Genomic DNA, 11002 nt, shown 5'->3' with positions numbered 1-11002 from the left:
CCATTATCTATACCCACTTATCCTTGCATAGGGACTGTTACCTATCACCTAAGGTCATTGGTTTTTGAGAAAGATTCGCCAGTCCTTCACAGAGCAACATCAAGACGTGCAGGACACATTCATCCCCAGGGACAATTTAGAGGGGCCAATTACACTACCATGCATATTTTTGGACAGTGGGAAGAAACCAGAATACCCAGAGAGACCCATGTGTGCACAGGAAGAAGCAAACTCAATGCACAAAGGCTCTGATAGGAATTTAAATCCAAAACCTTCTTGTCAACATTGTTGCAAAGCAATAATGTTAACATCTATACCAGTAAGAAACCAATTTGCTTTTTATTTGCAGTTAATAATTAGTTCACCAATGGAGCTAGAAGAGCTCCAAATTTTCTTACTTTTTTTTTTTATCAACTAATTGTTCAAGAGCGCAGTTCCTTTCTTGCTGCCATAAGTTTTTAAAGAAGCCTGTAGTGAAAAATATGATAGTGAAACGAGTTCAGGTCAGGAGGTGTTTTATCTTAATGCAACTGACTATGCTGTGTGTGTGTGTGAGACACAGGCAGCTAACCATTATGTGGGAACCAAAACGTTGCTTTGTGGGTTGTATCGCATCAAATACTTATTTTACTAAAAACTAACTAAAGTAACTTTATAAAGTTTATAGGGATGTTATATTTCCAACTGTAGTGGCTGCCTTAATATCAAACAGTCAGGAATTAGCTTAAATATCATGTTACTCGTAACATGAGTGATCGACGCCACCAAGCGGCCGTTTGAGGGAATTGCAACAATATTTTTATGGTCCCTCAAAAACAGAATAGATTAAATTGTTTTGAATTTTTGTCGTTTATTTGCATAATAGTGCACATAAAAGAGCACAGTCATAAAACTCTACGTCGTTTATTCTAGCTATATAAATTCTGTTGTGGTATATAATAATTATTCAAATCTCCTAAGGCCCATAAGTCTGTTGTGCTATTGAAGTAGTTTGTCTGTGTTGAGCATCATGTCTAACTATTACAGTGAAACGGGGGGCACACCCACCCTGAACAGATTGGTAGGAAAAATATAATGTGGGGAAATTAATTTGTCAACTTGAGATTACAGGACAAGGTTTAAAGATCTTTTAGGCCAAAACATTTTGTACTTCACAAGAAACTCATGCATAGGGCTCTCCCACTGCAGCATGTCAGCCCCACATTTCTAACCAATCACACACAGTGCACATCACATGTGAAAAAACAATGCTATCCAGCTAATGCTTTTAGAAACAAGCAGTGAGAACTCCCTTAAGAGGGAAAACAGTTTTTGTCTTTTTATCAGTTCTGGGGAAACATCCATTTTCTCTAAAACGTTTGCATTGTGCCATAGTTTCTCAAACTATTGATGACTGTCTTCACTGTGCTACGGTAAAATCCCTGCTGGTAGCTGCGTTTTTAAACTTTGCAACATTTCTGCAAACCGTGGCTTTAGCCGAAATGTGTTTATATTAAATCAGTTTCTGTATAACTAACAGCAGCTGTGCACCCAAGAAGCTGTCATGCCAAAATTGTAACTGAAAGGTATTTCAATTAAAATACATTTCAAAAGCTAAAAGCAATAGCTTGAAATGAGATCATTACTCTTTTTTTAAGATGTGACATATTATTCATTTCAAATGTGTCTTAATGTTTTCAGATGGTTTTGTATTACCACCCATATTAGGTGAAAAAACATTTTAATAATTACAAAAGTTGCTATTATTGTGTGTGTGTTTGTAATGTTCAAAATTCCTGATTACAAAGCAGTACATGTAGCTTTAATTTTATCTTCAGGGTCAGCAAAGTCTACTTTAAACAGTCTGAATTTAAGAAACACAGTTATTCACAGTAAATAGCATCACAATAGCTTTACTTTTGATCATTTAATGTTAATCCATACATTTACATTTTAATGGAAAATTAAAATAAATGGATGGATTTCCGTGTATTGTTTTTATATTAATATTCCTCAAAGGCACTGGAAGCTAATTGTTAGTTTGGTCCTGAGCCATTCTGAAACCTGTTATGTTAAATAAATATAATAAAACTTTAACAGTCGTTTTCTTACGGAGCCCTCCAGGGGACATGGGGATTTTTTTTTTCTTTTGCGTTCCCTCGCAAAAGGTTTTGCGTTCCCTTGCAATAATCTACTGATCAGTTCATGTGGCATAATTGATACTGTAAGCCTTTTTTACTGTGGCCGCCGTACTTTCTGCTTTAATACAAGCTTATAAGGTTTTTCCATGGACTATTGAGTTATTATCGCGGGGTAATCAGGCATCTGATTGCGTCTCCATTGTGTTCGTGTCTGAATGGTTTAAAGGGCTGCTTTCAGTGCCTTTCCATCTGAGCCTTAACAGATGCATGCAGTAAATAAATCGATTTTCAATCAGGCTCTGTAAGAGCCATATGAATGAAATAAGTAATTATTGATATGACAGGAGCAGCGGCTTTGACACCTGGTGGTGGGCGTGTCGATGTGGGAGTGACGTAATCAAGTATGAATGGGAAGGTGACGTTGCTGGCTGTGTGTGTATGAGGCAGCGGGTGAGCTGGGTGGTCAGTCCTCGCAAAGTTCGGAGCATGATAATAAAAATAATAATAAAAAAATCGATAATTGTGACAGAACAAAGAAGAGGTTAGGAGTTGATTGATACACGGACAGATGAGAGTCCCTGAGTTAACCCAGTGCGGCCGACTACCACCATTAGTTTGTTGTGTTTTATAATAATAAAACGTGTTTATTATTATTAACGCTCTGGTGCAAAAAACTGATTGAAAATCGATTTATTTACTGCATGTTTGTGTCTGTTAAGGCTCAGATGGAAAGGCACTGAAAGCTGCCCTTTAAACCATTCAGACACGAACACAATGGAGACACAGTCAGATGACTGATTACCCCGCGAAAAGAAAAAAAAATCCCCATGTCCCCTGGGGGGCTCCGTACCGTAGGAAACACACCGCACCGCGGTGAAAGAAAAAAAAAAACGCAGAGGAACAACCCGTCATTTGACGTTTCATCCTCTGTTTGGCTACAAACCGGAAAAATATCTACACGGCAGCTCCGATTGGCCGAGAGTGGCGCGCCAAACGTCACGTGGCCTAACTTTTCGCGCGAAACAGTCCTCTGTTGTCAGCGGGGGAGCGAGCTGAAGGAACGGAAGAAGAGACGAACTGTCCGCTGCAGAAACCTTCTTCTTAAAGTATTTTGCCTACAGTTTTGAAGGTGTTGCATCATGGACGTTGCCACAGCAACCGCGGAGAATGCCGGGACGACCGTGAAGGACGAGCTGGCTGAAAAATGCCAGAAGTTATTCCAGGCCTTCTTAGAGGAGTAAGTAGAGGAGAAGATGAGCAGTAGGTGCTGCATTGTGTGTGGGCCTCTCGCTTGATCGTAACAACACGTGGTGTTCGTATTTGCGACGACGGAGGCCTGCACGGCTGTACTGATGAGAGTTTTATGTTCTGAGCAGGTTTCAGACCGGGGATGGGGAGGTGAAGTATGTGCGGGAGGCCGAGGAGCTGATCAGGCCCGAGAGGAACACCCTGCTGGTGAGCTTCCTAGACCTGGAGGGCTTCAACCAGGAGCTGGCCACCACCATCCAGGAGGAGTACTACAGGTAAAGCCTACATTCATTCACAAGCTACTGGATTTGTAACACAACCAATACGGAAGTTGACGGAGCTGGAATCACCAACCCATCTGGAGCAGCCGCATCCATCATCACAACCCCAGACTGATCAAGTTCTTTAATCGTTTCCAGGGTTTATCCCTTCCTCTGCCGGGCTGTTCGCAACTTTGCCCGGGATCATGGGAATGTTCCTCTCAACAAAGAGTTCTACGTCGCTATTGAGGATCTGCCCACCAGACACAAGTGAGACACTGTCCAGTCCTGAATCAGCTGGCTTTGAGGTGAAAGCCATTGATTTACTGTCTGTAACGTAGGATCCGTGAGCTGTCCTCCATGCGTATTGGCACCCTGGTGAAGATCAGCGGTCAGGTGGTGAGGACGCACCCGGTCCACCCTGAGCTGGTAAGAGGGCTCGTGTCACTTTGAGGTTTTTGGCATTTTGTCCACGAACCTAAACGCATTTTCTGCTTCCTGTGTGTGTATTTTTTTTTTTGCAGGTGAGCGGCACCTTCCTGTGCATGGACTGCCAGGCGGTGATCAAGGACGTCCCTCAGCAGTTCAAATACTCCCCGCCGACCATCTGCAGGAACCCCGTCTGCAACAACCGCTCCCGCTTCCACCTTGACACGCACAAATCCAAGTTCATCGACTTCCAGAAGGTAGCGTGAAGGAGGTTTCGCGTTCCCAAACCATTCCCGGCCCGCAGGCATCTGACACGTTCTCGCTCGTGCAGGTGCGGATCCAGGAGACGCAGGCGGAGCTGCCTCGAGGCTCCATCCCTCGCTCGCTGGAGATCATCCTGAGGGCGGAGGCCGTGGAGACGGCTCAGGCCGGAGATCGCTGCGACTTCACGGGGACCCTCATCGTCGTGCCGGACGTCTCGCAGCTCAGCACTCCTGGTACAGGTTAAAACCCCAGGCGCTGAAGCACTTCTAATGTCACCTTGTGGACTTTACTGACCGTTTTTGTGGGTTTCATCTATTTAGGCCTGCGAGCGGAGACCAGCACTCGTGTTCCTGGACGCCCTCAGGGGTTGGAGTCGGAGGGGCTGAGAGGACTGAAGGCCCTGGGAGTGAGAGAGTTGTCATACAGACTGGCCTTCCTGGCCTGTAACGTGGCCCCGACTAACCCACGAGTAAGAAACACACACCAACATCCTCACTAGCAATGTTTTGGTGTCTGGTGTAACTTCTCCAGAGTGTCTGCGCTTTCTTCAAAAAATAGTTTTCAGTCTTAAATTTAAATATCTGAGATACAAAATATAATAATAGAGTTCATTATAAATAAAATCTATTATTTTTATGTATCTAAAATGAAGGGCATAAGATTAATAAAAAAACAAGTTGGCCTTAAATACGTTAATCACAGGTCTTAAATAAATGTTATCATAAAATGCTCAATCTTGTATATGTGTTTATTTTCCTTTCTCTTTCACGGGACTTTTTGTCTGGCAAAAGTTTGTCTTGCTTAGACTTCGTCAGGCTACCGGTATCTAGCTGTTAGCACATCCATGCTAGCTAGCTAGCTTTTTTCTTTTTTTGGGGTCTTAAATTTCATTCAAGGTGACACTCAAGGTCTTACAAAGTCTTAAAATCGACTTGCTGAAACCTGCGGACACCCCGTTCACCTCTTCCTGTTTCAGTTTGGAGGGAAGGAGCTGCGTGACGAGGAGCAAACGGCCGAAAGCATCAAGAGTCAGATGACGGAGAAGGAGTGGGAGAAAGTGTTTGAGATGAGCCAGGACAAGAACCTGTACCACAACCTGTGCACCAGCCTCTTCCCCACCATCCACGGTCAGACCTCCAGCCTCCACTGGCCATTTTTTTTTTCTTCTTCCAGGCTTCTGACCTTTCAGCTGACTGCTTATGGTTGATGTTTAAGGGAACGACGAGGTGAAGCGCGGCATCCTGCTCATGCTGTTCGGAGGCGTTCCCAAGACGACCATGGAGGGAACCTCGCTCAGGGGAGACGTCAACGTCTGCATCGTCGGAGACCCGAGTACCGCCAAGAGCCAGTTCCTCAAGTATGGAGCATGCTTGGGGAAAAAAAAACAAAAAAAAAAAACATCGACTCGCCTTTATTCAGACTTTAACCGTCTTATGTATGTGTTTGTGTGTTCGCTCAGGCACGTGGAGGAGTTCAGTCCCAGAGCCGTGTACACCAGCGGCAAGGCCAGCAGCGCCGCGGGTCTGACTGCCGCGGTGGTCCGCGACGAGGAGTCCCACGAGTTTGTGATCGAGGCCGGAGCTCTGATGCTGGCCGACAACGTGAGGGCTCAGGAGTTGGTACGCGTCTCGTTGCACTTCGGCAGGACATTCTGTACTGAAACGGGCCGTGTTTGCTCTCAGGGCGTGTGCTGCATCGACGAGTTCGACAAGATGGACCTGAAGGACCAGGTGGCCATCCACGAAGCCATGGAGCAGCAGACCATCAGCATCACCAAGGCTGGAGTCAAGGTGACAAACTCCTCAGACGGTTTCACATTTTCTCTCAGTAGGCAGCGAATCAGTTACGATAAATTGAAATTGGATTGGTTTCCACCCTAATAAATATTTTTTTGAAGGGTACTTTTGTTTGTAATTTATCGTACTTGTGGTTGCAAGTGTTTTTTTTTGTTTTTTCATTTTTAGTTATTGATTTTGACCATGTTTTATTTTGCATATCTATAAATATCTTCCAGTTCCATTTTTTTTTGTTCATTGAGAAGGTATCCTTCCATTGTTGTGCCATTATCAATACATTACTTGAAAATAGTCTCAAAACAACAATATTATTATTTATCGCAATCCAGCTAACAATTAATTGACAGTTATTTCAATAATCATTTCTTCACAATTAATTTGATTAATCGCCTCAACCCTCATGAGGATTGTTAAGGAAGAAAATTCTAAAATAGGTTAACTTTGGAAAAAGTTTGGCTCTCTCTTCCTCTGGATCCCAGGTCCCCTCGGCGGGCCGCGTGTGGCCACAAGGAAAACAACAATGCGTGTTGACGTCACAGAATTACAGAGTTTAATCCAATATAAGACAATGTATAAACTTACACCAGAAACTGCAGAACAACGGAGACATACATTCATTTACCTGACATAAATGGAAAAGAAGAAGAAAAGCAAAGACGTGCAAAGACATCTTTGGAGAGCTGCAAGAGCAAATCTGATTTGTTACTTCTGTGTAGAAAGTTTTATCTTCTTTTCTTTAATTTATTCAAATAAGGCGTATCTTTGCTCCTCCAACCAGGAGCTATCTCTGACCCCTTATCTGAAGCCTAAAACCCCTGCAGTGTTTACGGCCTTTCACAGATGAGTGCAAAAAGCCGGAACCTCTCCTGTACTGCTCTCCACACAGACAAAAGGCAGTTCAAACGATCCTAGCAAACCATCCGCTGCAGCCACAGGCAAAACAAAGGTCAACAGGCCAGAATAAGTCACTGATTTAAAACCACAATTTAGGCCATTTGAATCAAGACATGTTAAGTTTTAAAACTAGCTTATTTCAAATTTATTTTCTCAACAGGATCTATGATGGACTCCCAAAGATTCAGATTAAGTGCTAAAAAACACACCGGTTATTTTCCTTCCATTTTCACGTTTGTATTTTTAGTTTATCACCTAAAATACTTTAACTTTGCGGCTGGAATGTTAAAAGTATCCCAAAACATAGACGTAGAGTCGAGGAGTCAGAAGATGAGACGCATTCCTGGGTCCATGTGGTGTTGAATTATATCTGGGTCCGATTGGCTGGAAGCGGTTTCAGACTCGTCCTCTTCCCGCCGCAGGCCACCCTGAACGCCCGCACCTCCATCCTGGCCGCCGCCAACCCGGTCAGCGGGCGCTACGACCGCAGCAAGAGCCTGAAGCAGAACATCAACCTGACGGCCCCCATCATGAGCCGCTTCGACCTCTTCTTCATCCTGGTGGACGAATGCAACGAGGTGCGCCTTCTGCTTTTCCTGTCGCTCATGTTCTGCTTTTTTTAAATCTCCTGTTTGTTTTTCAAGCTGCGGCGTTCATCCCGTCTCTCTTGCATCCTGTTAATTCTGTAGGAGAAGAAGAAAAGTCGTCTGATGTAATCGACTTTTGTGTATTCCCAGGTCACAGATTACGCCATCGCCAGACGCATAGTGGACCTGCACTCCCGCGTGGAGGAGTCTGTGGACAGGCTCTACTCTCTGGACGAGATCCGCAGATACCTGCTGTTCGCCCGGCAGTTCAAGCCCAAGGTGGGCGGAGCCTAACTCCTTCCGTCATCGTTTACTTCTTGGCCAATCGTAGAAACTATACAAACTCCATGTATCACGATGTCGAGTGTCTGGTGTAACAGTCTAGCAGACGTATTCAGACCCCTGCTGCTTGGGTCGATATGAGGGAGAAGTCACACTGCTAAATCTCATATTACGTTGGGTTTGCTTCAGGCTTGGGTCTGTTGTTAAAGTCAGTCTAAGCTCTACTAAACATGCTCGTCGTCTCTGTGCCGCGTTCCAACGCAGATCTCCAGCGAATCGGAGGAGTTCATCGTGGAGCAGTACAAGCGTCTCCGTCAGCGCGACGGCTCCGGCAGCGTCTCCAAGTCCGCCTGGAGGATAACGGTGCGGCAGCTGGAGAGCATGATCCGCCTCTCGGAGGCCATGGCGCGCATGCACTGCTGCGACGAGGTAACGCTGCAGACTGACTCAAGATCTGTTCCCCCTTTTTTTTTTTTTTTTTCGCGCATTGTCTAATTTGCGTGAGCTCTGTGGTTGGCTCTGTCTCTTCGTGCAACCAGGTGCAGCCTAAACACGTGAAGGAAGCTTTCCGTCTTCTGAACAAGTCCATCATCAGGGTGGAGACGCCCGACATCAACCTGGAGCAGGAGGAAGAAACGGAGGAAGAGTCCCAGCAGGAGGACGGTACGGTCAATCGTTCAGTGTATCCGTGGTGGGTACGCGATGCCCCCAACCTGCTGGTTGATTGAACAATTAGATTTGGTATTTTGTGCTTTTTATGTCGGTTCAAAGCCTATAAGCAGGGATTTTTAATGCAGAAATATTTAGCCACACTGCAAAAAGGTCTTTGCTAAACAAGTGCAGACTATTGACAAGTTTAGTGGAAGAAAAAAGTGTGGCGTTAAAAAAACCCCCCAAAACAATTAAAAGTATTGAGCTCATTTTAATTTATCGTGTGACTAAGTGCTGGATTACAGTAACACGTTTCCCTCTGTAGGCAACAACATCCCAAACGGAGTGAATGGAGTGAACGGCCACGTGGACGGCGTCAACGGCCACGTGAACGGAGACGTCAACGGACACGCGGACCTCGGCGCTCAGCCCAAGCCGTCTCTCCGTCTGTCTTTCGCCGAGTACAAGCGCATCTCCAACCTGCTGGTGCTGCATCTGCGCAGAGCAGAGGACGGTGAGGAGAACTCTCACATTTAGAATGATTTATTCTACCACACACACACACACACACACATTGCTCATCTCTGTATCTCTGCCATCTTTTAATTCATAATGTAGCTGAAGAAGAGGAGGAGCTGAAGAAGACTGCGGTGGTTAACTGGTATCTGAAGGAGATCGAGTCGGAGATCGACTCCGAGGAAGAACTCATCAACAGGAAGGGGCTGATAGAGAAGGTCATTCACCGGCTGGTCCACTACGTGAGTCAACTTCTTACTATTTTTAACATTTTGTTAAATCCTGTTGTCTTGACGCTGAATTCTGGATGAATTTTATTTATTTTTAATTTTTCCCGTTAGGACCACATCCTGATTGAGTTGTCTCAGGTGGGGTTGAAGGGTTCAGAGTCCGAGAGCTCAGAAGGAGACGGCGTCCTGGTCGTCAACCCCAACTACATCCTGGAGGATTGAACGACGTCAGACGTGTTTTGCTGACGTTGGTCGGAGGGTTCCAGATGTTTGAGTTTATCTCTGCTGTACAAAGATTGCTTTTTGACTCGTAGCAAAGTGAGGTGTTGTAAATAAACGCTGCCCGTTGAGCTTTTCTGAACTTTGTATGAACTGTATGATATACAAATACCAACACTTAAAACTTGTTTTCAAGCTGTATTATTATTGTTATTATGACATGAAGAGTGAGGAATGTTGGTTTAATTGATAAAATTTTCTTAAACTGATCCGTGTTGGTGAAGATGCATTTCAATTATCACTTGAGAGCTTATTTGTAATCGTTTTGTGTTACTGCGTCAGTGCAGCGTAGCTTGGATTCTCCAGACTCTGTTGTGGGTTTAGGTCAGATCAGTTCACTGGCAACAGGAAACACTAGTTTCATTATGTTCTGGTTGAACTCATTACTGTCACAACATGACAAGGCCTGACATTGCAATCTAGTTGTGCTGTCTTTAATTTATTGTTTTATCCGTATGTGCACTTTGGTGTAGTTGATAGCTGTTTATAAAGTGCTTTATAAATACATCGACTTCACGATATCCACTGAAAATTTAATTATTTACAAAAAGAACATACAAACAAGCCATATTCTAACAAAAGTTTTTTTTTATTAAATGGATATGTACAGCACATCTTAATCATGAGAATTCTCTACTTTGTTCCAAATCTGAAAAAACCACAAACACATAAACACAGGGTGTGCTTTCAGTTCCCGAAAAGTTTAAAATGTCCGCTTATTGCACCCGAGTCTAAAGACTTCAGTCCCACGTTTGACGTTCAAACATTATGAGAAAAAACAGGCGAAGAAACACAAAGGGAAAAGGCCAATAAAATAAAATAAAATACAAACCTGGACCAACATCTTGGAACAAAGACAGGCCAAAAAAAGGAGTTGCTCCTCAAACGCTTTCATCACAAAAAACCCAAAGGCGGCCTCTAAAAAGCCTGATAAAATCCATGATTTAGAAAGGAAAAATCTTTAAAACAGACTAAAGATTTTATTATGACTGCGTGACGTTTGATGTGCACCAGAGGGACAAAGCAGGAACTTCAACATGGCGTTACAGAAAAATCCCTCGGGGGAACGTTCACGCCTCGCACACTCGGTTACTGACGCGGTAATTGATGCGGCTCCACTGAACCCATACTTCCGAGACATTGTCCGGGTCAATTCCAAAACCTGATCAGCAGAGCGGGTTCTTCTCTCCTGATCCACTCAAATGTCAAAAAAACAAAAACAGCAATAAAAGTGAAATTAAAACCTCTAGGGAAACGGATACTGTGTTCAGAAATGCTTCCCGTAAGAAGAATAAAATCCTTATGGAGCATTTCCACAAGAAATGTTAAAATGTAAAGGAAAAAAATATCTAAAAGTCAACAATGCATGAACTGATCCATTTCAACAGGTTTTTGTTTGCAGCTGAGTAAAGCCAGATTAATAGTGAAACAATATTTTTGGTTTTG

General features: G+C 43.9%; 1 protein-coding gene across 1 annotated transcript; it reads left to right on the top strand.

Moving 5' to 3' along the window:
- The first annotated feature begins 3098 nt into the window (after nucleotides 1-3098).
- LOC103138354 (zygotic DNA replication licensing factor mcm6-B-like) lies at nucleotides 3099-10845 on the top strand. Its single transcript, XM_007552513.2, has 18 exons — nucleotides 3099-3357; nucleotides 3497-3643; nucleotides 3788-3898; nucleotides 3970-4057; nucleotides 4153-4314; nucleotides 4389-4554; nucleotides 4642-4790; nucleotides 5298-5448; nucleotides 5537-5678; nucleotides 5781-5922; nucleotides 6004-6111; nucleotides 7434-7589; nucleotides 7749-7877; nucleotides 8145-8309; nucleotides 8420-8543; nucleotides 8857-9045; nucleotides 9150-9289; nucleotides 9389-10845. Exons 1-18 carry the CDS (start codon nucleotides 3260-3262, stop codon nucleotides 9497-9499), a joined length of 2478 nt encoding a protein of 825 aa, XP_007552575.1. The 5' UTR covers nucleotides 3099-3259; the 3' UTR covers nucleotides 9500-10845.
- The last annotated feature ends 157 nt before the right edge of the window (nucleotides 10846-11002 follow it).

This window comes from Poecilia formosa, unplaced genomic scaffold (assembly GCF_000485575.1).
Source record: "Poecilia formosa unplaced genomic scaffold, Poecilia_formosa-5.1.2 Scaffold49, whole genome shotgun sequence".
Taxonomy (NCBI): Eukaryota; Metazoa; Chordata; class Actinopteri; order Cyprinodontiformes; family Poeciliidae; genus Poecilia; species Poecilia formosa.
This window is presented reverse-complemented; position numbering and strand designations above follow the sequence as displayed.

Bases quoted from the DNA above. Each gene is read 5' to 3' on its own strand.
- LOC103138354 (XM_007552513.2), top strand. From the start codon at position 3,260: ATGGACGTTGCCACAGCAACCGCGGAGAATGCCGGGACGACCGTGAAG. The intron at 4,315-4,388 runs GTAGCGTGAAGG...TCGCTCGTGCAG, and splicing joins AGTTCATCGACTTCCAGAAG to GTGCGGATCCAGGAGACGCA. The intron at 8,544-8,856 runs GTACGGTCAATC...TTCCCTCTGTAG, and splicing joins AGAGTCCCAGCAGGAGGACG to GCAACAACATCCCAAACGGA.